The sequence below is a fragment of the Canis lupus genome, chromosome 3 (assembly GCF_048164855.1).
Source record: "Canis lupus baileyi chromosome 3, mCanLup2.hap1, whole genome shotgun sequence".
NCBI classification, from domain to species: Eukaryota; Metazoa; Chordata; class Mammalia; order Carnivora; family Canidae; genus Canis; species Canis lupus.
Window position 1 is genome coordinate 24616059 of NC_132840.1, and position 26120 is coordinate 24642178.

At 53.4% G+C, this 26120-nt stretch overlaps 1 protein-coding gene across 5 annotated transcripts in view; it reads left to right on the forward strand.

The window, feature by feature from the left end:
- ACSF3 (acyl-CoA synthetase family member 3) overlaps positions 1-26120 on the forward strand; it is a 51640-nt gene that overhangs the window by 199 nt on the left and 25321 nt on the right. The window contains exons 1-6 of one of the 5 annotated variants that reach the window (XM_072819595.1): positions 2584-3222; positions 4212-4356; positions 6071-6763; positions 7885-8040; positions 19797-19951; positions 21067-21212. In XM_072819595.1, the coding sequence (XP_072675696.1) occupies positions 6083-6763; positions 7885-8040; positions 19797-19951; positions 21067-21212 (1138 nt within the window). In that variant the 5' untranslated portion in view covers positions 2584-3222; positions 4212-4356; positions 6071-6082. Of the gene's footprint in view, positions 1-2583; positions 3223-4100; positions 4357-5945; positions 6764-6804; positions 7359-7884; positions 8041-11192; positions 11320-19796; positions 19952-21066; positions 21213-26120 lie in introns of those variants that run through there. The other 4 variants (XM_072819596.1, XM_072819598.1, XM_072819594.1 and 1 more) reach the window with 4 other exon arrangements.

Below are 26120 nucleotides of genomic sequence, written 5' to 3' on the forward strand. Positions count from 1 at the left end.
GCCGCTCCTGTGCCGCTCAGGCCGCTCCCCGCTCCCCACCCTGCGCCCAGTGTGGGGTGCACCTGCACACCTGGGGGCCGGGGCGGGCGTGACGGGGGGGGGGCAGCCTGGTGTGGGGTGCACCTGCACACCTGGGGACCGGGGCGGGCATGATGGGGGGGGGGGGCCAGCCTGGTGTGGGGTGCACCTGCACACCTGGGGGCCGGGGCGGGCGTGACGGGGGGGGGGGGCAGCCTGGTGTGGGGTGCACCTGCACACCTGGGGACCGGGGCGGGCGTGACGGGGGGGGGGGGGCCAGCCTGGTGTGGGGTGCACCTGCACACCTGGGGGCCGGGGCGGGCGTGACGGGGGGGGGGGGCAGCCTGGTGTGGGGTGCACCTGCACACCTGGGGACCGGGGCGGGCGTGACGGGGGGGGGGGGGGGGGCCAGCCTGGTGTGGGGTGCACCTGCACACCTGGGGGCCGGGGCGGGCGTGACGGGGGGGGGGGGGCAGCCTGGTGTGGGGTGCACCTGCACACCTGGGGACCGGGGCGGGCGTGACGGGGGGGGGGGGGGGGGCCAGCCTGGTGTGGGGTGCACCTGCACACCTGGGGGCCGGGGCGGGCGTGACGGGGGGGGGCAGCCTGGTGTGGGGTGCACCTGCACACCTGGGGGCCGGGGCGGGCGTGACGGGAGGGGGGGGCCAGCCTGGTGTGGGGTGCACCTGCACACCTGGGGGCCGGGGCGGGCGTGACGGGGGGGGGCAGCCTGGTGTGGGGTGCACCTGCACACCTGGGGACCGGGGCGGGCGTGACGGGGGGGGGGGCCAGCCTGGTGTGGGGTGCACCTGCACACCTGGGGGCCGGGGCGGGCGTGACGGGGGGGGGGGGGGGCAGCCTGGTGTGGGGTGCACCTGCACACCTGGGGACCGGGGCGGGCGTGACGGGGGGGGGGGGGGCCAGCCTGGTGTGGGGTGCACCTGCACACCTGGGGGCCGGGGCGGGCGTGACGGGGGGGGCAGCCTGGTGTGGGGTGCACCTGCACACCTGGGGGCCGGGGCGGGCGTGACGGGAGGGGGGGGCCAGCCTGGTGTGGGGTGCACCTGCACACCTGGGGGCCGGGGCGGGCGTGACGGGGGGGGGCAGCCTGGTGTGGGGTGCACCTGCACACCTGGGGACCGGGGCGGGCGTGACGGGGGGGGGGCCAGCCTGGTGTGGGGTGCACCTGCACACCTGGGGGCCGGGGCGGGCGTGACGGGGGGGGGGGGCAGCCTGGTGTGGGGTGCACCTGCACACCTGGGGACCGGGGCGGGCGTGACGGGGGGGGGCCAGCCTGGTGTGGGGTGCACCTGCACACCTGGGGGCCGGGGCGGACGTGACGGGGGGGGGGCAGCCTGGTGGGGGGTGCACCTGCACACCTGGGGACCGGGGCGGGCGTGACGGGGGGGCGGGGCCAGCCTGGTGTGGGGTGCACCTGCACACCTGGGGACCGGGGCAGGTGTGACAGAGGAGGGCCAGCCAGGTGTGGGGGTGCACCTGTACACCTGGGGACCAGGGCGGGGCAGGCGTGACGGGGGGCCAGCCGGGTGTGGGGTGCACTTGCACACCTGGGGGCCAAGGCGGGCATGACGGGAGGACCAGCCGGGTGTGGGGTGCACCTGCACACCTGGGGGCCGGGGCGGGCATGACGGAGGAGGGCCAGCCGGGTGTGGGGTGCACCTGCACACCTGGGGGCCAGGGCGGGCATGACGGGGGGGGGCCAGCCTGGTGGGGGGGTGCACCTGTACACCTGGGGGCCGGGGCGGGCATGACGGAGGAGGGCCAGCCAGGTGTGGGGGTGCACCTGCACACCTGGGGGCCGGGGCGGGACGGGCATGACAGGGGAGGGCCAGCCGGGTGTGGGGGTGCACCTGTACACCTAGGGACCGGGTGTGACAGGGGAGGGCCAGCCAGGTGTGGGGGTGCACCTGCATGCCTGGGGGCCAGGGCCGGGTGTGACAGGGGAGGGCCAGCCGGGTGTGGGGGTGCACCTGCACACCTGGAGGGCTGGCCCCCGTGTGTGGGCCAGGGGCTCTGGTTATGGGCAGTAACCGCGGGGGGCCAGGTGCTTGGAAGGCCCTGGGAGCAGCCCCCTTCTGGGAGGCCGGGGAGACTGTGATCCAGACTGAAGACTTTGCTGGGAAGAGAAGGGGTGAGGAGTTAGAGCCCTCATGTGGGGAGATGTTGCGCCAGGGGCCCAGGTGGGAGCATGGGGGGAGTGGCGGGAGGTGACCACCCGGACCAGAGGGCCCATGCCCCGGCACCTACCCTTGTCGAGGCCGACTCAGTCGTTGGAGTGGACGCCAGACTTGGGATTACAAGCCTTATCCCTCCAGATGGCTTTTTTTTTTTTTTTTGATAATTTTTCTTCTTTTTTTTCTTTTTATTTTTTATTGGAGTTCGATTTGCCAACATATAGCATAACACCCAGTGCTCATCCCGCCAAGTGCCCCCCTCAGTGCCCGTTACCCAGTCACCCTATCCCCCACCCACCTCCCTTTCCACCACCCCTTGTTCGTTTCCCAGAGTTAGGTGTCTCTCATGGTTTGTTATGGCATTTTTGAGACGGCTTTTGACTTCCTAATACGGATATGGGTTTAAGCATGTGTCTTTCCCTTTCAGTGTTTTGATTTGAATGTAGTGTTCATGAATGCAGCGAGAATGTTTTAAGTCTGTCACTTAAAAACATAACCTTGAAAACAGCCCCCGAAACCCGCAGGCGTGGTGTTGAAATGAATGCCTTCCGCCGCCAGGAGAATGCGGTCCACTCGCACCCAGGCCACTGAGGCAGCAGACGACAGAAAGTGCTGGGCTCCACTTTATGTTCAGGCTCTGGGGGGCGTGGGGCAGGCTGGCGTCGGCCCATCAGGTGCCATTTTATTCATTTTGAAACCAGCCACCTTCGTTTGAATGCAAGTATCATTTATGAAGTGATCTTTGTCGCGGGGCTCCCTGGCGAGCACCAGGCTAACAGTGCTGCAGCCGTTGGTCCCCCTTGCGTGCCGACGGTCCCTGCACTGGCTGTGCCACAGTCTTGTTATTACATGGGGACGTGAAGGCTTCCACACGTGAAGAAACCAGGAGGAACGGGGCAGACGCCCAGATGTGTGTTGAGGGAGACCACAGGTGCAGCGCTGCGTGTTGGGCAAGGCTTCCGAGAGGCCCGCGTGTGCTGGTGGTCTGCCCTGGAATGTCACAGTTAAGGTAACAATGGTCTCTGCCATGCCTCTGGCTGGACACCTGCAGCTGGGGCAATCTGAGAGTGTCCCCGGGGGGAGGAGGGGACGCTCTGTTTCCCAAAATGCAGGTTTCTGTGCTGTTGGCTGAGGTTCTCTTGCAATGCTGCACAGTGACGCTGCTTCTCCCTGGCTGGCCCATGTGCGGAGACCAGTTTTGTGAAGTTGGGCCATTGAGACAGAAAGCCCCATGGCCTCACTGCATGTCCTTGGTAGCTGTGTCGCTCTAGGCTGTGCTGCTAGGGGAGATGGGGAGTCAGCCCTGTGACCAAATGAGGCCCCGTGGTCGGAAGGTGGGGTTTCTTCCTGGGCATTCTGGACCTGGGGGTACCTCACAACTAAAGTAACTTTTAATTTGGGTAAATATCACCACAGTCCCCTCCAGAGAGGTTGCGCTGCTTATTCTCCCGCAGAATGTGTGGGAGGATGGGGCCATCCCTTCAGAGCGGCTTGTGAGTCTCTCAGATATGTGACCCCCAAATCACTTGCTCATTAACAGAACAAAGCTAAAGTCCTCAAGGTCAGGGGATTTGGGCCCTGCCTTAGGCAAGCCAAAACATCAATCTGTTCAGGGTAGACTGTGGTCTCCCTCCCAAAGCACCTCCTGGCGAGCACCACCTGGCAAGCACTTCCAGGCGAGCACCTCTGGGGGAGCATTGAGAGGGCCTCCTCTGGGAATCTATTCCTGGAACTACCCGCTGTGAGTTCAGGTGCTGGCACCTGGCGGCCCTTCCTTCCCAAATTGGCTTTCTCTGCGGGTGCGCAGTGTCCAGGCAGCAGGGCTGATGTCACTGTCGACACAAACTGTTTAGGAACCAGTAGTTCTAATGAATAGAAGAATGCCATTCACTGCTGGCTGTTTGCTCCTATCGCTTGAGAAATCAGAGCTATAGATAGTTACAAACACCCTGTAGATCCACCATCCAGAAAATTTTGTTTTTTGTCTTTTGTGTGTAGAAGAAAATACTAATGCTGAAGCAGAAGCATCTCCAGTTTTAAAAAATAAGTGGCACCAGAACCAGCTCACTGAGGGGCTCGCGTTCAAAGCATAACCCCCCGTTCTGGCAATTCTTATTGCCGTGGAGCTTGTTTGTTTTGTTAGGTAATTATGAAGTGTTGTGTGTAATCTGTTTTTAAATTAAGAACAGAGAACAAAACTGTTTGGTGCACATAACAAACAATAACACATTAGTTTCCCCCTGTAGCAAGTTACTGAGAGAGAGAGAAGTGTGGATCTGTCAGGGAGTGAGCCTGCTGATGGGAAAGGGGCCTCGCCGTGTGTCCCTGGGGTGGGGGGTGGAAGGCAGGGGAGACGGAGCAGGAGGGAGGCATCGGGGGCACCTAGGGACCCTGCTGGGGTCCTTCCTTAGCGTCTTTGTTCTGCTGGGCCTGCAGGAGGAGCACAAGATGTACGGCTTCTGTTTGACAGTGTTGTGGGCCACCAGGCATCCCACTAGCCCGTAGCACTCAGAGGTGCCCTCTGGCCCGGGAATGCCCTCTGCCCACGGGAATGGTGGGTGTGTGGTCCTGAGCTGATGTGTGCTTCGCTGCAGGAGGGATGGTGCAGGTTGAGCTCTGTCCCTGACCTGGAGGCTAAGCAGCTATGAATTTTTTGTGCATGACATGGGGTCAAAGGTGATCTCTTTGTTTGCTAAGAGGGTGGTAGAAGGTGAGGTCATGAGGCCCAGACTCGTAGTTTGAGAGGTGCCTTCTCACTGTCAGTGTCGAGTGGTACTCATGAGACATGCCTGAGGAGCAAGTGTGTCCACTCATGTGCTTCAGGTCATGGGGCCCAGAAAGGGGCAGGGCACTTGCCCAGGGAGAGAGGCACGGTAACCCCTGAAGGAGCTGTGCAGGTGGGGATTTCAAGCCAGGGTGAATGGCTGTGGCTGACCTCCCAGGCTACCCTGGCTCTGGATACACAGGAGGCAGAGTCCAGGGTAGCTGGCAGGCTCCTGACCTCTGGAATGGGGCTGAACTTCGGTTATAAACTGCCATCCTTGCAGAAGCCATGTGGACAGTGTACACCCATTCGTGTCATGTCCCTGTGAAGCCATGTCCCAGAGTAGGACATGGGCACAGAGCCAGAATGGCCCTCAAAGGCCAGAGCTTCAGACAGACCACAGGAAGCTGCCTGGCTCTCCCTTCTCTCGGCGCTCAGGACATTCCAGTAGGTGGCTGGCTAGCCACAGCCTCTCCCAGCAGGCTCTCCCATCTCTCTGGCCACACTGGGCTGTTATTTTATCATCATGTTAGCCGAGGGAGAGGGAGGAATCATGTCTTAGCCTAAACCCAAGCTGACACTCTTGGGACACATATGTTCACTTTATTTGAGACTCTTCAGGCCACCTCATTGCCAAATGCCCTCCCTGTGGGAAGCATGCAGAGCAGAAGCGAGCCGCAAATCTGAGCTCTGTGTGCCAGAGGCTCCAGGCTTTGCCTGCTGGTGGACAGAGAATGGGTGCTTGGCGGCCCTCGGGACTTATCCTCTTTGCACGTGATTTCCCAGCTCAGATTTTATTCAGAATTTACTTTAAGGGCATTGAATTTGCTTTCCTTGGTTTTACCAAATTTAGTTGTTTTAGAATCTCATATATTTTGCAAATTCTTTAATGAGAGTAAATAAAGCCCTGGAACATTGGACAGTAAACCCTGAAGGTGCCGCATTGTGTGTTGCATCTCCTGTTTCAGGACGGCCCCTGGTGGATGAAGCCAGGCAGACTCCATCTGGCCAGGTGTCCCACACACTGCTCTGCGGTGGAACAGGTCTGGTGGCAGTAACCTGCACTGCTCCTCTCTCTTCGGCCCCACTCCAGGTACCCAAGTGGATGTCTATAGGTGTGACGCTGGGCCACCTGGCCATGTCCTTCTGGCGCCTGCGCTGTGCTGTGGCCTCCCGCTGGCCGACTCCTTTGAGACGCGGAGGAAGCAGCCCCCTGCACACGGCCCCAGCCGCCTGTCCTGACAAGAGCGCCCCTGTGTTTACCCGCGCCCTGGCCTTTGGAGACAGGATTGCTCTCGTCGACCAGTATGGCCACCACACATACAAGGACCTTTACTACCACAGCCTCCGCCTGTCCCAGGAGGTGTGCAGGCTCCGCGAGTGCACTGGCGGGGACCTCCAGGAGGAGAGGGTCTCTTTCCTGTGCTCCAACGACGTCTCCTATGTGGTTGCACAGTGGGCCTCATGGATGAGCGGAGGCATTGCTGTCCCCCTCTACAAGAAGCATCCCCCAGCCGAGCTGGAGTATTTCATCCGGGACTCCCGGAGCTCTGTGGTCCTTGCGGGCCAGGAGTACGTGGAGCTCCTGCGCCCAGTGGTCAAGAAGCTGGGGGTCCCACTGCTGCCTCTCTCGTCCACAGTTTATGGTGCGGCGGCCGAGGAGCCTGGGGAGGGGAAGGTTTGGGAGCAGAACTGGAGGGACCGTGGTGCCATGATCATCTACACCAGTGGGACCACGGGGAGGCCCAAGGGAGTCCTGAGCACTCACCACAACATCAGGGCCATGGTGAGTGCTCGCGCGCCTCATGCTGGGGCCTCCGGGGTGGTGGTCTGCTTGCCTTTCCTTTCCTCTGTGGTGCCATAGCTGCCACTGTTCTGCCGACCCTCCCTGACGTGTGCTGCCAGAAGTGACCGCAGCCCTGGGACCCATGGGCCCACCAAGGCATCCTCAGGGCTATGCAGCAAGTGGATGGCACTGTGGCCGGTGCACAATGGTGAGGGTTCCAGAGACAGCACCGAAATAGGCCTGACCTGGGAAACCCCCACACAGGACTCAAGGATCTTGTTCCGTGGCCTCGGTGTCTCAGCCAAGCTCCCCAGCTGCCTTATTCACCTATAACTTATATCCTTCCTCCTTCCAAAAAATATGAGTATGTGCGAGCAAGACTCTTGTATGCTTGGAGCAGTAAAATAGAGTCTCAGAACCACAAAGATCAGGTATGAGGTCAGTGCCCTTGGGTCTCAGGCTAGTTCGGTCCCCTCCATTGGGGTAAACTGAGTCCAGGCTGCAGGCAAGGCACCACTGATAGGTCTGCTCTGTCAGGAGACAAAGAAGACACACTTGTCCAGAGAGACCATCTGCTGATTGGTCTCTGCAAGGGGTAAGTATGTCACATGTGTTTGCCACAGTAGTCACTGAGGCATGCGGGGTGCCGTCCTCACTGGTACTTTGCAGAAGGTTCCACTGGTCACATTTCACGCTGCTCCTCAGTAATAGCTAAGCATATGGTAGAAACCCAACTCTGGGTTCTGTGACCATTCAGCTGGGATGAGGGAGGCACCAGAACCAGACAGGCGGTGCAGGGTGGGTGATTGGGTTCAAGTGTGGACTCTGCTAGGGCCTAGGATCCCACGGGCGGGCTGGAGCACCTCTGACTGCCTGGCGGTAGAGCCAGCAAGATACGTGGAGGACTTGGGACACCCCCCTCCCATCTAAGCCCTGACCATGTCCAGCGGTGTTCTTGGATGTGGGAGTCTGAAAGTAAGCCCATGGTCACATGACCACTGTCACCCTCAGAGGCTGAGAAGGGCAGGGCACCAGAATGTGAGCCTCCCCACTCCTCTTCCTCACCGGCCTGCTGGCTTCCTTCCTTCCCTCCTGTCTGAGGTTGTGCTGTCATCCCACAGGTGACGGGGCTGGTCCACAAGTGGGCGTGGAGTAAACACGATGTGATCCTGCATGTCCTCCCGCTGCACCATGTACACGGCGTGGTAAACAAGCTGCTCTGTCCCCTTTGGGTGGGGGCCACCTGTGTGATGCTCCCTGAGTTCAATGCTCAGCTGGTAAGTTGGACTAGATGCCCCACTCTGCAGTATAGACTTTGCCAGCTGTGCCAGTCCCCTGTTACTGCTGGAACAAATTATCCCAAACTAGAAGAGCTTAAAACAACACACGTTGATCCTCTCAGTTCTAAAGTCAATTCCATGGTCTCGTGGCATGAAAGTTGGGGTGTGGGCAGGGCTGCTTGCGCCTGGAGAGGCCTTTCCTTGCTGCCTCCAGCCTCTGACACCACTGCGCCCTTTTGTGGTAGCGCCCTTTTGTGCAGACCCACCTGCATGTCCAGGGGACCCTCCTTTCTCAGAAGCCTTACCTTAAACCATATCTGGAGAGTCCCTTTTGCCACATGAGGTGACATGTCCATGTGGACTAGGTGGGGCATTGGGTCCATTGCTCAGCCAAGCACACCAGCTTTCCTTTGTCCTGGAGCAGGAGGTCCAGCCGGGGGCTCTCTTGCTCTTCTGGTATGCCCCCCAGCACATTGTCCCCACCCCACCCCCCCCAGCCGGGCTAAGCAGCATGCAGTGATTAGGGTGCCACTGTGCAGGGAGGAGAGACCTGGGTCAGATGCCGACCTGCCGCTGGATACTCTGTGAGCCTATGTCACCTCTGTCGTGGTCAAGGCTGGGCTCTGCACAGAGTGCCCTTGCTGAGGTCTGCACGCACGTGTCCTGGGAGGAGCCACTCTGCAGGGAGGCCGTGAAGCACAGTGCTTTGAAAAAGACCTGAGATTTTTGTTGATTTTCACTATAACTTACATGGTGAATAGAACTTTTATTCACAGGTGAAAGGTTGAAAAGGAGGATGTGGAAAAACACCTTTGTGTTCAGGTCTCCATACTAGTTCTCAAATCACAAAATGGCCAGATTGCCAAAGCAGAGAGTACAGGAAACCACAGGCCCGGGCCCCTAGTGTGCACAGGCTGCATGAGTTGGTGGCTGTGCAGGGGCCATCCAGCAGGGTGGACCATCCCCACAGAGTGGACTGTCCCCAGCAGGGTAGACCACCCCCAGCAGGCAGGGACCAGGGACCGAGCACACGCTGCAGCCGGCGCTCACCTAGCACTCCAGCTGTTTTTGTTTTTGTTTTTTGTTTTTTATTTTTATTTATTTATGATAGTCACACAGAGAGAGAGAGAGAGAGGCAGAGACATAAGCAGAGGGAGAAGCAGGCTCCATGCACGGGAGCCCGACATGGGACTCGATCCCGAGTCTCCAGGATCGCGCCCTGGGCCAAAGGCAGGCGCCAAACCGCTGCGCCACCCAGGGATCCCTACTCCAGCTGTTTGAAGGCTCTCTGCCCCTTGGAGGGTCTGTCTGATTCTCTGCCCAGCAGCTCGGAGCTTGCATTTTGGTCACCTGCTACTTTCCTCACAAAGGGGCCCTGGGAAGCCAGAGTCCCTGGTCTCCAGCATTCAGCAGTATCCACCTTCCTGTCTCCTGGAACAGGGCAGGGGTCAGGGGCTTAAGCCTCGTCACTTCCTGTAGAGCTCTGGGCTTGTACGTACATGTTTGTCTGTGAGTGTCTGTCCTTTATTTATTTTTTGCATCCATTAGCAAGATGTATTCTAAGGTATCAGAAAAGCCTCAGATTATTTTTGGGGCCTGGAAATGCCAGACATTTTGTCTGTAGAAATTAACAGTGGTCACTGCTTTGCTTTACAGGATTTCGGCTCAGGATGGTTTTCATAGGTGCTGCACTTTCAGACACTGGGCTTAGTCTAGGCCTCTATTAAGGAACTCATCTAGAGCTGTGGCCAGGTTTCTGTAATGGTATTAGACGGCCTGGGGTCCTGGGCTCTATAGGTCACCCCACTGAGCCCAGTGTGGCTCTCCATGCCCTGTGATGTGGTCTGGTGAGATGGCAGTGATGTGAAGACAGGCAGGAAGGTGGGTGGGTTGACAGCCTGCTGTCACCACCTGAGGGACAAAGTATGGCTGTTGATTAGGCTGAGTCTCTCCTGCATCTGTATGGATTCCTGGGGGCTGACTCCCCAGGGTCACCGCACGTCATAGAGGGTGCTATTTCCACCAAAGGCACTAAATCAGGGCCGTGGGACCAGCTAGGGACCTGCCTGCTGGGCAGAGGCTGTGCCAGACAGATGAGGTAGGAGGATGCCCCAAGAACCCCAGTCATGTGAGGTCAGGGCTCTGAGCACTGAGACCACTGCTCCCAGGGGCTCAGCCATGCAGGCTGCCAGGTCACCCCCTGCCCAGGACACCGTTTCCCTTGGTTAAACATGCTGCCCTGGGAGACCAGTGGCCCCAGAACAGATTCATTCTGGGATCTGGAAAACGGGCATCTTGGTGAGAGGTGGAGGGTGGGAGGTACTTCCAGGCAGTGTGTGTGTCAGGGTGCCTACAGTCATGTAGGCCTCAAATGGGGGTCTCAGGGGCAGGGCGTGCACGGGAACCGCAGGACCCGACAGCAGCTGTTTTCCTGCCTCTGCTCTCTGGTTGTGGGGTGTCCTCAGTGCCCACTTTTGGCCAGAGTAGCTTCATAAGAACCTCCTTCTGTGTTGTTAAGAATTACAAAAAAGAATGAGTAGTGGTTTGATCCTTGGGGTCATTGCTTTAGGCTGATTCAGCCTTGCCTGGAGTGCCCAACCTGCCTAGCAGCCCTCCAGGGCCAGGACCTAACCCCAGCTTTCCAGTCCTGGCCACACAGCAGGCCATGTGGGGAAAGGGTGAGTGGCCCTCACACTGCTGCAGCCAGGGGGTCTGGGGCCCCAACTCGTTAAATTTTAAAGCTCCCAGGGGTTCCTGGGTGCAGCCTGATTTGGGAAATGCTGTCTGATCTGTGCTGTGACATCTCACGGCAGAGCAGGGCCCAGTGGTCTCTCTGCCTCAGAAATGCTTTTGTGAATAAAAGGGAGGGCCGAGGAGGCTTGTTTTCCGCAAGGAATTCCCCAAATGTGCAGTTTTTAGTTTATGGATGAGTTGGGACAACATGGAGGAGACACTGCTGCTATAAATGTCATGCTTCAGGACAGCAGCTACTGCCTCTGCTGACTTGGGTAAATTCCAAGACAGGCGTCCTTAGGAGGCAGCATCTGGTAGATGTTCTCTGTGTGCTGGGGTCACATGCCAGCATGAAGGTCTGTAGGACTGGTCAGCACCCTTCATTTGGCTGACCATGTGCTCCATCCTTCCTTTAGCCTCATGTGGGAAGCCTGGGGACCACGTGTACAGCCAGTAGAGAAGGCCTGGCCAGGACCATGGGACCCCGGAATGGATGGACAGCTCATGAGCCCTGCCCTCCCTCCTCTCATGCCAGGGCAGCAGGTGAGGGATGAACCCCCTCACGGTGCCTCCCTGGGAAGTGGTACAGTGGAAGTCTGTCCCGTCATGTGCACTCTGGTCCACGTATTGCTGGTAACAGGCAGGCCCTGGGTGGGCAGGGTAAGATCTGGCCAAGTTCAGGGTGTTGTCAGGACTCATCAGGCCGGGAGGTGACGGGGTCTGCAACAGGTCAGCCATGCATTTAAATGCTATGTGGCATCAGGCAGTTCCTCCTCAGCCAGATCAGGACATCCACACTCATTTCGACCTCAGTCCTCCCAAAGCCGCACCTTCCCCAGTGACAGGTGACCATGAGGGTGCTGCCCAGGACGGCACTGTTTTGACAGACCCACGCTTCTGCTCCACATGGGATTTCCAACAAGTCTGCATTCCAGAGCTTGGAAAGGACCTTAGGTGTAGTTGGATCAGTGCCATGGTGGGGGGCAGAGATGGAATTGCAGGCCCAGGTCATGGTCATGGCCACGCCAGGGCTGTGAGGACCCTGTCAGGCAGCTGTCCCATCCACATGGATTTCCTGTCCTTGCTGGGCTTGCTGCTTGGTACCCCCTGGTTTTGATCTATTAGGTCTGTCCCCTCTCTACTCAGCAGGAGGAAGTGTGGATTGCAGGAAGCTTGCCATGTTTTATCTTCACTTCTCGTTTCTCTGCTCAGTAATAAAGTGGGGTCATGTCCACCTAAGTGAACTTCCTCAGTCATGCCAAATGTTTGGTTGAACATCTATTCTTAGTATTTTCTGACTAATAAGTATTCAGTTCATTGCCTGTAAAGAATTGTACATTATCAGTTTTAGAGGTCTTTAGAGAGATAATTTAATCTAAACCCTTTTATCATAATCTTAAAACTTGTTAAAGTAGGTAATGTTTCAGACATCTACAAGAGAGAGGAATGCCCATGTGCCTTTGCCCAGCCTCGGCTGCTCCTGACTCAGGGTCATTCTTGTTTGAGCTGGAAACACCTTCTCCCGTGTCAAGGTTAGTTTGAAAGGAATGCCAGCTATCAGATGATTTCTGCATCTCTAAAAGCTAAGGATGCTTTTTCTTAGAGTTGTGACAGCACTGTCATCACAGGGAGTAAAGAACAAGAGTCTCTGCTGTCACGTGTCACCAGCAGTACCCTCACTGCCAGGACCACCTCAGTCTCCATTGTGTTGGGATTAGATCTAAATGATGCCTGCCTCGTGCAGACACCACCTGTGGCTTCCCCTGCAGGTTCCTCTCTGTTTTCCTGGCATGTTGAGTTTGTTTAAGAAATCAGGCTGTGGGTCCTGTAGATTTGGCAAAGTCTGTTTTATGCAGATTGCATTCCGATAGCGTCATTAAACGTGTTTCCCTGTCCCCTGTATTTCCTGAGAATTGGTGATGAGATTCTGGGTTTCTGTGTTGCTGTGGTGATGGTGGGGAGACTTTAGGATGGTGAATGTCTGCCTGCAGGGGCATGTTGTCATGGCTGCATTTACTTTCATTGATAACAGTTTACGTATGTAAACTAAATTGTATGTACATTAGGTGTGCAGCATCTGTCTTTATGTCTGTGACACACCTGTGCAGCCATCCACACCCGGATGAAGACAGTGGACATTCTCTTCACCCCAGAAGGTCTCCTCCTGCCTCAGTGCCCTCCCCAAACCCACCAGAGCTAATGCTGGCCCAACTCCTGAACTGTGGACGCCTTCCACATGCTCTTGTGGGCATGAGCTTTACAGGGCATGCTCCTTTGTGCTCTTTAGCTCATCGCATGGTACTGAGATGTATTCTCACACTGCATCACTTGTCACTTGGTCTTTTGTGTTGCTATGTTTTGTCCTCTTGCTTGTCCATGCTGCCCCTGAAGGACGTTGGGTTGTTTCCAGTCTGAGGGACATTATGAATAAAGCTGCAATGGACATTCTCATAAGGATCTTTTTGTGGACACCTCTCTTGGGTCTCTGCTGGACGCCCACCAGGCCGGACACATCTTTAATTTTGGTGAAACTGTGGAAGAGTTCTCCAGGACAGCTGTATGTTTAATCCCCCACAAGCAATGGGTGAGAGTGGCTCCATGTTCTCACCAACACTTGACATTGATAGTCATGTGACTTCCAGCCATTTCAGTGGGTGTCGAGTATGTGTGCATTTCCGCTTCCTTTTGTTGAGATGTGGTGCACACACCGTGGGATCTCAATATACATAGTTCACTATGTTGTGGTGAATGTGTGTGGGCCCTCTGGGCTCGGGATCTAAAATGTTCCCATCCTGCCGGGAGATCTGTTGTGCCTCCTTCCAGCCACCTCATCGCATTTTATTACCATGACACCACTGATCTGTTCCTGAACCTTACACGTGCTGGGCTCACAGTGACCATAGTCCTGTATCTCATTGCTGTCACCATGACATCTTTGAGATTTATCCACATCCACCTGACAACAGTTAATGCCTCCTCATCAGCAGGGGTCCCACTGCTGCTCATCCATTTTCCTGTTGGTAGACATTGGGGTGGTGTCCATTTTGGCTTTATGAGTAAAACAGCCAGGAACATTCCATTGAAGTTTTTCTACAGATGTATATTTTCATTTCTTTGGGGTAAATACACAGGGGTAGGATTACTGGGTTGTGGAGTCATGTAGTTTGACTTTATGAGAAACTGCCAAAATGTGGTTTCTGTTTTCTGCTTCTGTCAGCAGTGACAAGGGTGGCAGAGCTCCACCCCTGCTAGGCTTTTTGCATTTCGTCCACCCTCCTGCATGTGCCCTGCTACATCATTTTTGTTATAAAATTTGCATTTCTTTTGAGTACTTTCTCATGTGCTTGTTGGTCATTCAAAAATATTTTCAAATTGAGCTTTTTGTTATTGGTCTGTAGGTGTTCTTTATATATTCTGGATAAAAGGCCTTTGTCAGAATAACATATTGTGAATCTTCTCCAGTCTGGTTTTGGTTTCACAAACCAATGTCTTTTTTAAGTGTCTTGTGATACAGAGAATTTTTACTTTTGTAACTCTGATTTGGAAGTGGTCATGGTGTGGATATCATTGACTTATTCACAGTTTTTGGAGAAAGCATTAACATTGCACAATTGATTGCTAGCTATTGGTTTTATAGTTGCTGTATATGAGCTCAAGGATGGACTAGCTCCTCCTTGTCTGCTGAGAGCTCTTATCTTAGAGGGGTAGAGTATTACTTACGGCCTTATCTACTGTGATGATCACATGGCATCTGCCCCTTTATTTACTTATTATCTATTTCCCCCTTTAGTCTGCTAATGCAGTTACTTACACTGATTAAAGTCTGTCGTGTTTCTAGCTTCCTAACCTTGCAGCCCTGCGAGCAGACTTCCTAAGGGTGGGATGAATTGTCCTTTTATGTGTTGCTAGATCTGATTTGCTGATATTTTGCTTAAGCTTTTGCATCTATGTTTAGAAGGAATACGGGTCTGTAGCCGTCTCATGACCTCCTTGCTGGGCTTCTGTGTTGAGGCAGTGCTTCCCTTTTCAGGGCTTTTCCTCCCTGGGCAGGTTGGTGTAAGGCTGACACTGCTCTTCCCTTGAGTGTGTACTGAGGTCACCCTGGAAGCCATGTGGGCCAGACCTCTCTCCAGAAGGGCTTTTAATTAAGGGTTCAGTTTCTTTAACATATGTAAGACTTCTAATATTTCCTATTTTGTTTCTTATGTCAGTTTTAGTAAGTTTTTGTTTTTAAAGGAAATTGTCCATTTCATCAAAACTGTGAAATTCATGGTAGTTCATAGTTTCTCTTCTGTGTCCCTGGGATCTGTGGTGATGCCTCCATTAGCACTGATACAGGTGGTTTATGTTTTCCTCCCATTACTGTGCTCACTCTTGTGTCACAGTTTTTCTCTAATGCACCCGTGATTTCTGTGCCTTCGACCTCTTGTTCTTTATTCCTTCCTGACTTCGTCTTCATGACACATCATCATTGTTACTTTAAGTCGTCAGGAGTCTATAACTTCTATGGTGATTACCAGGCCTTTCCTTTTGTGGCCCTCCCCCATGCTCTTTCAGGTTCATGAGTCTCCAAGCTTGTTTCCCTGAAGTGTTCATGTTGTATCTTTCTCACACCTCTGCCGAGATGTATTTCTCATACTGTGAAAGTCACTATTGTACATGATTAAGTGATTTTTCATAAACCTAGAGTTGCCCAGCCATTGTCTCACTCCCTACTCCCATGCAGCCCTGTCTGCCTGTCTCTGCATGTTTCCTTCCCTGGACACTGCATGACACCAAGTCCTATGGCTTGCAGGGTCTTATGTCTGCTTCCTTCTTTGTGCAAAACATCTCTGAGTCTCACTCATGTTGTAGCACGTGGGCCAGTGGTTGCTCTTTTTGTTTCTGAAGAGCACCCCATTGTGTCGCTTCACATGCTCTCTTCGCCTGTGAACCATCCAATGGGCTTTGGGTTGCTTCCAGTTTTTGTCCATTAGGAATAACGCTGCTGTGAACATTTGCACCCAAATCCCTGTGTGGTCATGTTTTCACGTACCTTATAGAGATATGCGGGAATAGATTATCGGATTGTAGGGCAAGTTTATGTTTTGTATTTCAGGAAACTGCCCAACTATTTCCCACATTGGCTCTTGATTACATTCTCACTAGCAGTGTGCAAGGACCCTAGTCTTGCCACATCAGTGCCAGCCCTTCTTGTTGTTTAAGTTATTGTTAGAGTTATTCTAGTACATATAAAGTGAGATCTACTATGGTTTCCATTTGCATTTCCTTTTCAATTTTAAGATCATTTGAGAGAGAGAATATGAGCAAGGAGGGACAGAGGGAGAGAGAATCTGCAACAGACTCAACACTGAGTACAGAGCCCAATATGGGGCTCAATCCCACAACCCTGAGATCATGACCTGAGCTGAAATCAAGACTCAGACACTTAACCAACTGAGCTGTGCCCCCTCAGTTTGCATTTCCTTAATGACTAATGATGTTGAGCATTTTTTTCATGGTCTTGCTTGCATCCTTATATCTTCCTGGGTGAACTGTTTAGACCTTTTGCCCATTTTTATACTCGTTATTTATCTTATTGATTAGTGATTATTTGTATATTCTGGATATGTCTTTTGTCAGATGGTTTGCAAATATTTTCTCCCAGTCTGGCTTGTCTCTTCATTTTTTATTTTTTTATTTTTTTAGATTTTATTTATTTTTTCATGAGAAGCACAGAGGCAGAGACATAGGCAGAGGTAGAAGCAGGCTCCCTATGGGGAGCCCAGTGTGGGTCTCCATCCCAGAACCCTGGGATCATGACCTGAGTTGAAGGTAGACGCTCAACCACTGAGCCACCCAGGTGCCCTATCTCTTCATTTTCTTAATGGTATCTTCTGAAACACGTTTTTAGTTTGATGAAGTCCATTGTATCAATTAATTTCCTAGATCATGCTTTTGGTGTCATATCTGAGAAATCTTTGCTCAAACAAGATCATGAAGATTTTTTCCTAGAAGTTTTATAGTTTGAGCTTATGCATTTAGGTCTCTGATTCAGTTTGGATTAATTTTTGTATGTGACAAAGGTCTAAAATTCATCTTTTTGTATGTGGTGTTCAGTTGATCTGACACTGTTAAAAAAATTATTCTTTACCCATTTGAAATGAGGGCTCCTTTGTCAAAAACCAGTTGGGGGACGCCTGGGTGGCTCAATGGTTGAGCGTCTGCCTTTGGCTCAGGGCGTGATCCTGGAATACCAGGATCGAGTCCCACATCAGGCTGCCTGCATGGAGCCTGCTTCTCCCTCTGCCTGTGTCTTTGCCTTTCTCTCTGTATCTCTCGTGAATAAGTAAATAAATAATCTTAAAAAAAAAAAAAAAAAACACCAGTTGGCCATGGGGCACCTGGGTGGTATGGTCAGTTGAGCATCTGACTCTTGGTTTCAGCTCAGGTCATGATCTGAGGGTTGTGAGATCGAGCCTCTGTCAGGCTCTGTGCTCAGGGGGGGAGTTTGCTTCTCCCTCTCCCTCCTCCTCTGCCCCTCCCCCGCACTTGCTTGCGCATGCAGGTGTGCTCTCTCTCTCTCTCAAATGAATAAATCAATAAATCAGTAAGTTTTTATTTTTATTTTTTTAAAGGAAACCAGGCTTTTTTTTTTTTTAAAGATTTTATTTATTTATTCATGAGAGACACAGAGAGAGAGAGGCAGAGAAACAGGCAGAGGGAGAAGCAGGCTCCATGCAGGGAGCCGGATGTGGGACCCCATCCCAGATCTCCAGGATCACACCCTGGGCTGTAGGCGGCGCTAAACCACTGCGCCACCAGGGCTGCCCAATCAGTAAGTTTTTAAAACAAACAATTGGCCACACATGTATTGGTTTATTTGTGGGCTCTGGTTGGTCATTCATCTGGAGGTCTGATCTTCCACCAGCACCACGCTGCACTGGTCACTCTTGCATTAGAGCAAGTTTAAGAGTCGAGAAGAATGAGCCCTCCACACTTATTCTCTCCTTTTTCACACTTGTTTTGGCTCTTTTGAGTCTCTACCGTTCCATGAGAGTGGTAGAGTCAGCTTGTTGGTTGTTGGAACCAGAGTTTGTTGGGGGGAGCACGTTGATACTGTGGCTTGGGTGGGGAGACTTGCCATCTCATCCATGTTGAGGCTGCCTGCCCATGGACATGGGGAGTCTCTGCCAAGCCCCCAGGTGTGCTGCGCTGACGTGTCTTTCCCACTACCCTGTCTCCTGTCTGTCCTGCCTTGCTTTGGTGCAGATCTTTTCCATGAGCCCATGTCTTGCGGCTTCTATCCTTTCTTCTGCATGGTCTCATCCATGCCTGAGTCTGTCCAGTGAATTTGTGGCTTCAGATGACTTGTCTCCGAGTTTAATAATGGTTCTGTTTTATGTTTCTACTTCTCCAATGAAATCCTTGATTTTCCCTCGTTTTGTTCATCTTTCCTTCTAAATTTCACAGGCCTGTAATTATCTGAATTCCTTGTCTGGGGATGCCTGGATGGCTCAGCAGTTAGGTGTCTGCCTTTGGCTTGGGCCATGATCCTGGAGTCCCGGGATCGAGTCCCACACTGGGCTCCCTGCATGGAACCTGCTTCTTCCTCTGCCCGTGTCTCTGCCTCTCTCTCTCTCTCTCTCTCTCTCTCTCTCTCTGTGTCTCATGAATAAATAAATAAAATCTTAAAAAAAAAAAAAACAATTCCTTGTCTGATAATTCCAGCATCTTCTGAGGGTCTGCTTCTGTTGACTTTTTTCCCTAATTATGGCTCACATATTCCTGTTTCTCTACATGCTTTGCAATATAAGGGGCACTAATCATTGTCTTTAAGATTTTATTTATTTATTCATGATAGTCTCAGAGAGAGAGAGAGGCAGAGAGACACAGGCAGAGGGAGAAGCAGGCTCCATGCACCGGGAGCCCGACGTGGGATTCGATCCCGGGTCTCCAGGATCGCGCCCTGGGCCAAAGGCAGGCGCCAAACCGCTGCGCCACCCAGGGATCCCTAATCATTGTCTTTAAAAGAATGATACTATTTCCCGTCAGAGACACACCTACCCTCCACACAGCCTGTCCATGTAGGGGTCAGAGTGTTTGGGATTGGCCCCTCGAATGTCACAGGGCAAGGTCTGTATATGTTTGGGGTCCTGTGAGCCTCCTGTGCTCATCCTGGCCAGAGGCTTACGCGGCAACACTGGGGTGAAGAGAGCCACAGAATGAGGGGGCTGTGTCAGCTTTTCTTGAACACTGGGGGGTCACACCCAAGCTCTTTAACCAGTGAGGCACATAGAACATCTTTATATTAAAACAGGAAGCAGGGTGCCTGGGTGGCTCAGTCAGTGAAGCATCTGCCTTCGGCTCCAGTCATGATCCTGGGGTCCTGGGATCAAGTCTTGCATCGGGCTCCCTGCTCAGTGGGGGAGTCTACTTCTACATCTCCTGCTGCTCCCTCTGCCTGTGCTTGCTTACTCTCTCTGTCAAATAAATAAAATCAGAAAGAAAAGAAAAGAAAAGAAAAGAAAAGAAAAGAAAAGAAAAGAAAAGAAAAGAAGAAAGAAAAGAAAAAAAGAAGAGAAAAGAAAGAAAAAGAAAAGAAAGCATCTGTTACCAAGTGAAATACAAAATTCATGTGACTTTTTCTAATATAACCAGACAGTCATATGTTCACCATCTTTGAGCAGCTGCTGGTGCCGGGCCTTATGCTGACCCAAGGCTCACAGGTGCCCCTTGGAAGAGCATGAGGTGCCCCATCTCTCCTGACAAGATCCAACGCCAGGGCTGTGCCTCTGCTCTTGTCATGGTTACCCTGTGGCCTGACACCAGTATCTCCTGGCAAAGGGGACTCCCACGGCAATAGCCAGAGGCTATATCAGCCAAGTGAGAGGCCTTGTATTGGGAGCCACTTATGGATCTTTAAAGAGAAGGAAGAGGGTGTCTCCATTAAGATGTGCTGGAGCTGGATGAGCCTGCCTGCGTCGGAGTGTGTGCATGTTTTCTCACGTTTTGCTCTTTCCTGTTTTTTTCCTTTCTAGGTTTGGGAAAAGCTCTTGGGCTGTGAAACTCCACGGATTAACGTATTTATGGCAGTGCCTACAATCTATGCCAAGCTGATGGATTATTATGACAGACATTTCACCCAGCCTCACGTCCAGGATTTTGTCCGTGCGGTTTGTGAAGAGAGGATTAGGTAAATGGAAATAGTCCATTCTCTGGCCCAGAAAGCCTTAAAGATCAACTAACATCACATATGTTTAGTAAAACAGTCCTAAGTTTTAGAAAGCAGTGTATTCCACTCCCTTTAAAGTGTACAGCGAGCTGTTTTCTGCATGTCTGTCCGTATTCCATCTCTCTCTCTCTCTCTCTCTCTCTGAGTCTGTCCAGATACACCTGTCTCTCTGTGTCCTTCTGTCCTATGGTCCAATCTGAAGGACAAGGGCCCGCTCTCACCCGTTCTGACCTGTCTGACCTCGCTTCATCTCCCTCCACCTCAGTCTCTGGCCCTTGAGCCACCCCCTGTGGAGCACCCCCACCCTGTCCTGTGCCTCCCAGATCTGTTCACAAGTACCCTTCCTGATAGAGGCGCTGGATCTTGCGGGTCCTTCAGTAGCGTGAGGCTTGTTCTGCTTTACCTTACAAACCTGCAGACCCAGTATGCTTCTCCCCGATTTTCACCCAAGCTTGAGTCACTTAAGAGTGCCCACCCGAGCTGGCGTGGTGAGTTTTCATGGGACCAGAGAGACGTGAAATGCTGTCTGAGGCGAGCATAGCCTTTTACCAGCTCAGAGCGAGCTGCCTGGCCAGCGTGAACTGGAAGTTCTGAATGTGGTGGGGTGTATGTGGTGCTGGAGTGATGTAAGTAGGAGCTCTCAGACGCTGCGTGGTGTGTGTCACGCCCGCGAGCTCATCCACTGCAGCATCACTCAGCTGTGGGCTCTCTCCTTTCATCTGCCCCTCCTGCTCCTCAGGCCTGGAAGCAGTTTATACACAAACCAAATTCTTATTATTGCTGTGATTTAGGATTGTTTATAGACAGTGCATAGTCGTGTGCAAAGAATGCCTCCAAAGACTTGAAAACTTTTTTTTACCTTGATTACCTGTTCCTTTTGAAGACCTGTTTATACTGTAAGATGCACCCAACAAATTATTTTAAAAGAACAGAGGTAAACTTTGGCCCCCGATACCTTGTTTGTCATGAACTTGAGGATACTGGAGTTGAATGAAGAGCGCTGTGCACAACAGGTTTTTGTTGTCCTGGCGAGGGCCACCCCCAAGAAGCTAAGGCTGCCTCTGTTGTGCTGGCAGGTTGATGGTTTCAGGCTCAGCTGCCCTGCCTCTGCCTGTGCTAGAGAAGTGGCAAAGCATCACAGGCCACACTTTGCTGGAACGGTACGGGATGACGGAGATCGGCATGGCGCTGTCCAACCCTCTGACCACAGTGCGCGTGCCAGGTATGAGCAGCACCTGCCTGCTGTGTCCTCCTCTCTGCCCCGAGCTCCTAGGTGGGCCAGTCCTACTGGGCCAGAGAACTACCTTGGGGTGCTAGCCAGGTGGCTGTGGCCTATCCCCCTGTGGGCACTCACATTTCTCCCAAGTGGCCAGTCGGGGACAGGAGAGAAGGGTGTTCCTTATACAGTGTCCTTCCCTGGTGACCAGTGGGAAGAATGGGAATGACCAGGACCCATGTGCTCAGCAGAGTGCCTCCTGGGGTAGGCACTGCTTCCGTGTAGACCAAGGGGCCATCGGCCAGAGCCTCCCTCCCATCCAGGCCCCCGGGGTCACGCAGGGCGTAGGGACAGCAGGTGAGGGAGCCCTCCATCTATCTGGATGATGTGGGCTGCCGACAGGGCTTCCTGCCCTGGGCCTACCATACAGCCTTCTGTAAGATGTTCCGCTCTGACTTTAACTCAGATTTTCACATCCTGGGTCCTCAGCAGGGAATCCGCCAGCAGAGCACAGGCCTAAGGTGTGAATGTGTGGTGTGCTGTTCTCAGTGCTCTCCCTGTCTTCATGAGGCACCTCCTCCAGGGTGTCCAAAACAAGAGAGATCCCAATTGGAGGCAAGAGAAAAACAACTCTGTGATTCTGTCCGTGCGTCCATTTATCGTGCACACACAGTAAAATTCCCCTTCCAGTGTGCAGTCCTATGAGGTTTGCAAAACACATAGCCAACCACACTCTTGGGACATGGAGTGTCTGGCAGCTCAGTCCCTCCCCTGGCATACTCAGCACCTCCCCACCCCAGGCCAGGCAAGCAGGTACCTGTTTCTCTTCTAGCACCTTTTCTGGAATGTCAGTCAATGGGAACAAGGCCTAATGGGTCGCTTAGTGGGACATGTCTGAGATTCATCCATGTGGATGCGAGTTCCTTTCCCTTGCTGAGTGGGATTCCACAGTGTGGACAGGCCAATGTTCTTGGCCTGCTCCTCTGCCGAAGGACACTGGATCGTGTCTGGTTTGGGATGGTTGCCAGTAGAGCTGCTGTAAAGGTCTGAGTGCAGGTTCTCTGTGAACATGTGCCTCTATTTCTCATGAGTCGGTACCCAGAGTGGAGTTGGTGGTCAGAAGGTAAATGAGCACCTGTCTTCCCAAGAAGCTGCCACAGTGTGTCCATAGCAGCTCCTGATGCAGAGGTGATCTTGCCCAGGTGATAGACGAGGACACTAAGGCAGGTACCCAAGCTGTCCGGGGCCACATAGCTGATGTGTGACTGGGTGGACATACATACTATTACACTGGGACACCCGCTTTGCCAAGAGCACAGCAGCATGGCACAGTTTCAGGGAAGAGAGAGGGCACAGAGATGCGTGGGGACCCTTCTGGGCCCTAATTATTATAGAAGCAAACATAAGGCTGAGAGCCAAGACTAGGAGCCAGGACAAGATGGAGGGCACAGGGAGCTGGGTGCTCACCCCAGGTGGTGGAGGCAGAATCCCCAGGTGAGTGGGGCAAGCAGCCACCCTGGACAGAGGTCACGCAGGGTCTCCGGCTAGCCTGGCCTTCTCCAGCCCTGTCTGAGGAAGGCAGAACCTAGGCTCTAGACCTCAAGGCTTATTGGGCAGAAAGTTCTTGAATCTTGGGTGATTGCTGCAGCTCTCACCCAGCCCTTGGGGCCATCGTGAGGAACAGGAGGGCACAGCCACCATCTCTCTCCCTACCTCGGGATCAAATACCCATGACCATTTCTGTAATGCAGGCTGCTGGCAGTTAAGTGCAAGACTGTTTCTTTGGTTTGGAAAAAAGTAGAGTCATTTCTGGAGAAGCTCAGTTGAGGGGTTTCCTTGGCCCCTTCAGGTCTTATCCGTGTGCTTCGATGCCCAGGCTGGGCTTCTGTTGCACTTGGGACACAGCCGACCAGCCTCAGGCCCATGTCACACCTGCTTGCAGCCTCTTCCTTCCCACTGCCTACATGGCCTCTGAGTGTTGCTCTCAGGGTCACTGCAGTGACGACCAGGATTTGTTTTTAAAGGCTCTCAGAACCTGATGGGGGCACATGGGCCAGGCGAGCCTTGAAAGAGAGACCTGCCATACAAGGAGGGTCGTTTGCTGCCGGTCGATCTTCTGATTATTCCTTCTCTGTGTCCCTGGTGGTTACTGTGAAGGGAGATGAATAATTCATGGCCTGGCGCTGCTGGGCCTAATCACGCTCTAATTGGAGGTGGAGATCAGAGGCGCTAATGGCTCCTGCCGCTGGCTCCGTGGAGCGCTGACAGGAGCGCCAGGACCTTATCAGCCTGTTTCCGTTCTCTGGGGACCAGCTGCAGAGCTGCCTCCTTCCCTAGTTGCTGGACAGAGCCACAGGCCAATCACAGATATCTAGGACAAGCCGACAACTGTCTTAGATGCAGAAGAACGACATGCACTCCTGACTGTGGCCAGCACTGACCCTGTGTGGACATTAGGAGAGAGGCTGTCCCCGTGGGTGTGGGGGAGAGGGCACTGCTGGTGGACCTTGGTCTTCCCGGCCAGCTAGGGCAGGGTAGTCGTGGGCTCCATGGCTGCCCCACGCAGACTGCAGCATCTTCTTTGCTTGGACCTCACCCTCCAGTACCTCCAGCCATGAAACTAGAGTCATTGTCTCTCTGCCTGGAGATTTCAGTCACACTGTTGTGTATGATGCTGTAATTAATTAAGATTCTGTTAGCACTTCCATTACAGATCTTAGTTCACTCGAGATGGAGAGAAGACCAGAGAGGGGCAGGAGGAGCCTGAGAAGAGGGTTTTTCCTTTGTGAAAAATATTCCAAGGAGAAACCAGTGGATTGAAAGAAGGAGAGAATGGTGGGTGGGGTGAAGAGGCTGGCGTTTTTGAGTTGAGGAGGATGGTTAGAGGACCTCCTTCTTAAGAGAAATCTGTATTTGGTCTTTGCCACTCTTGGAATTGCTTGGGTGCTGGAGCCGCCAAGGGGTCTTAGTGATTCTCAGAAACCCCGTCCCCAACAGTGGAGTCTGTGCTGAGATGACTGGGAAAGCCGCTGAAGGTGGGGTAGACCCTCTGGGCAGGGAAGAGGGTGTCCTGAGTTGGTACCCAGTGGCTTCCTCAGTTGTGGACCCCCAGAGAAACCAGAGGAGGTGCTGGAGGGGGTGCCCTGGAGGTCATGGGAGCTCAGGGACCCCCTTCCTGGGCATGTCTTCCATCTGCTTTTCCTAAGTCCCATCCTTCATGGTGGTGGTAAATCTAGTGCTGCATTCTGTGAGTCGTTCTAGCAAATTATTGAGCCTAAGGAGAGGGGGTCGTGGGAACCTGTCATATGTAGCCGGGCCAGACAGTTGTGGGTCATCTGGGACACAGCACTATAACTAGCTCTGAGGCAGCACAATGTTTGGGTTGAGCTCTTGACCTCTAACAGCTGCTGCAAGTCGTCAGACACAGCAGGGGCCATACACCTCCCCTGCCCAGAGGCCAACTGCCCTGTCAACACACCTCCTCTGTGGTCCCAGGGAAAGAAGGAAAGGGGAGGAAGAGCCAGTTTTTGTTTCTGAGTGAGGCTATGGGTCCTGCTTAAGATCCTGTAGTGAAGCTGATGATGTCATCATTCTTCCTGACGGCTGGCTGAGTATTCATGGGACCATTACCTCTGGCAGGTACCTGAAGAAGTATCTGACCTGCTTAGGAGGTGGTAAATCAGCAAATGACCGTACTCAGCCTCAGCATGGAGGCTGCTGACCTGGTGCAGCCACAATAAACTTGTCCTGTCGGGGGACACGGGAGCGTTGTGAGTACTCCAGGGCCTGCAGCAGCACTGGGCAGCCAGTGGGGGAGGGCTGGGCAGGGCGGCCTGTCTAAGCATCCTCCTGGCTGGCCCTGTCCCACATCAGCTTTCCTCCACTGCCTCCGTCCACCCACTTTGGCCATAACGTACCAGGAGTGGGAAGTGGTCTCCCAGCAGGCAGAGCTCTGGCACCGGCCGTCACTGAGCTGCGTCCCGGTTAGCATAGGCCTGAGGCCTAGGGAGGAGCAGCATCTGTGGCAGAGGAGTTAAGTTTGTTGCTGAAAAGCATCCACAAGGAAAGGGACCATTTATCAACTCTAGAAAGGGAAAGGACCTCGAGGTCACCTGGAAGGCGTGTCTAGACCACTGGTCCGGTGGCATCTGGTCTTTGCTATGGCCATGGGTGTGCTGAGCCAGGCCAGAAGTGGGGTGTGAGGGGCAGGTTCACAGGCCAGTTTTTGCCTCTGGCCCATGTCTCATTTGCACACTGGGGATGAAACTCCCTCTCTTCCTGGCTGGCATCTCAAGTGTCCTGGTGCCTGTGCGGCCACATGCTGAGAACAGATACATCTCCAGAGGACCAGGGGGATCCCATGTCTGAGACTCTGTGGGGATTGTCTGGAGTGGGCAGACCCACATAGGCAGACTATCAGCATGACTGCTGACAGCTCAGGTTTCCTTCGGGGTGATGGAAGGTTCTGGAACTAGATGGCTGTGACAGTTGCCTAGCATCATGAATGTGCAAAATGCCAGAGTTGTGTGCTTTGTGATGATTAATTGTATCTCCTCTAGATTTAACTTTTTAAAAATCTTTGGAAGCAAAACAAGAAGACAAAGGGACAGGAGGGAGCTGGTTTTGTGCTTTCCACCAGGCAGGGACACGGGCTCCTGACCAGAGTGAGGCATGAGGCCACCAGGATATGAGACAGCCAACAGCCCTCTGTGATGGCACTGTAGGGAGGACCTCAGATACAGAAGACAGGCCACAAGGATAGTATGGCACCATGCTAGCAAACCAAGGTCCTGTTTAACTGACCCTCCTGGGAGTTTGCATCCCAGAATCCTGATCGTATGTAGACTTTTAGAGTCAGCCTGCCGGGCATGTGTCCCGTGACAAATCCTCACTGATTTTAATGATTAAAATAAA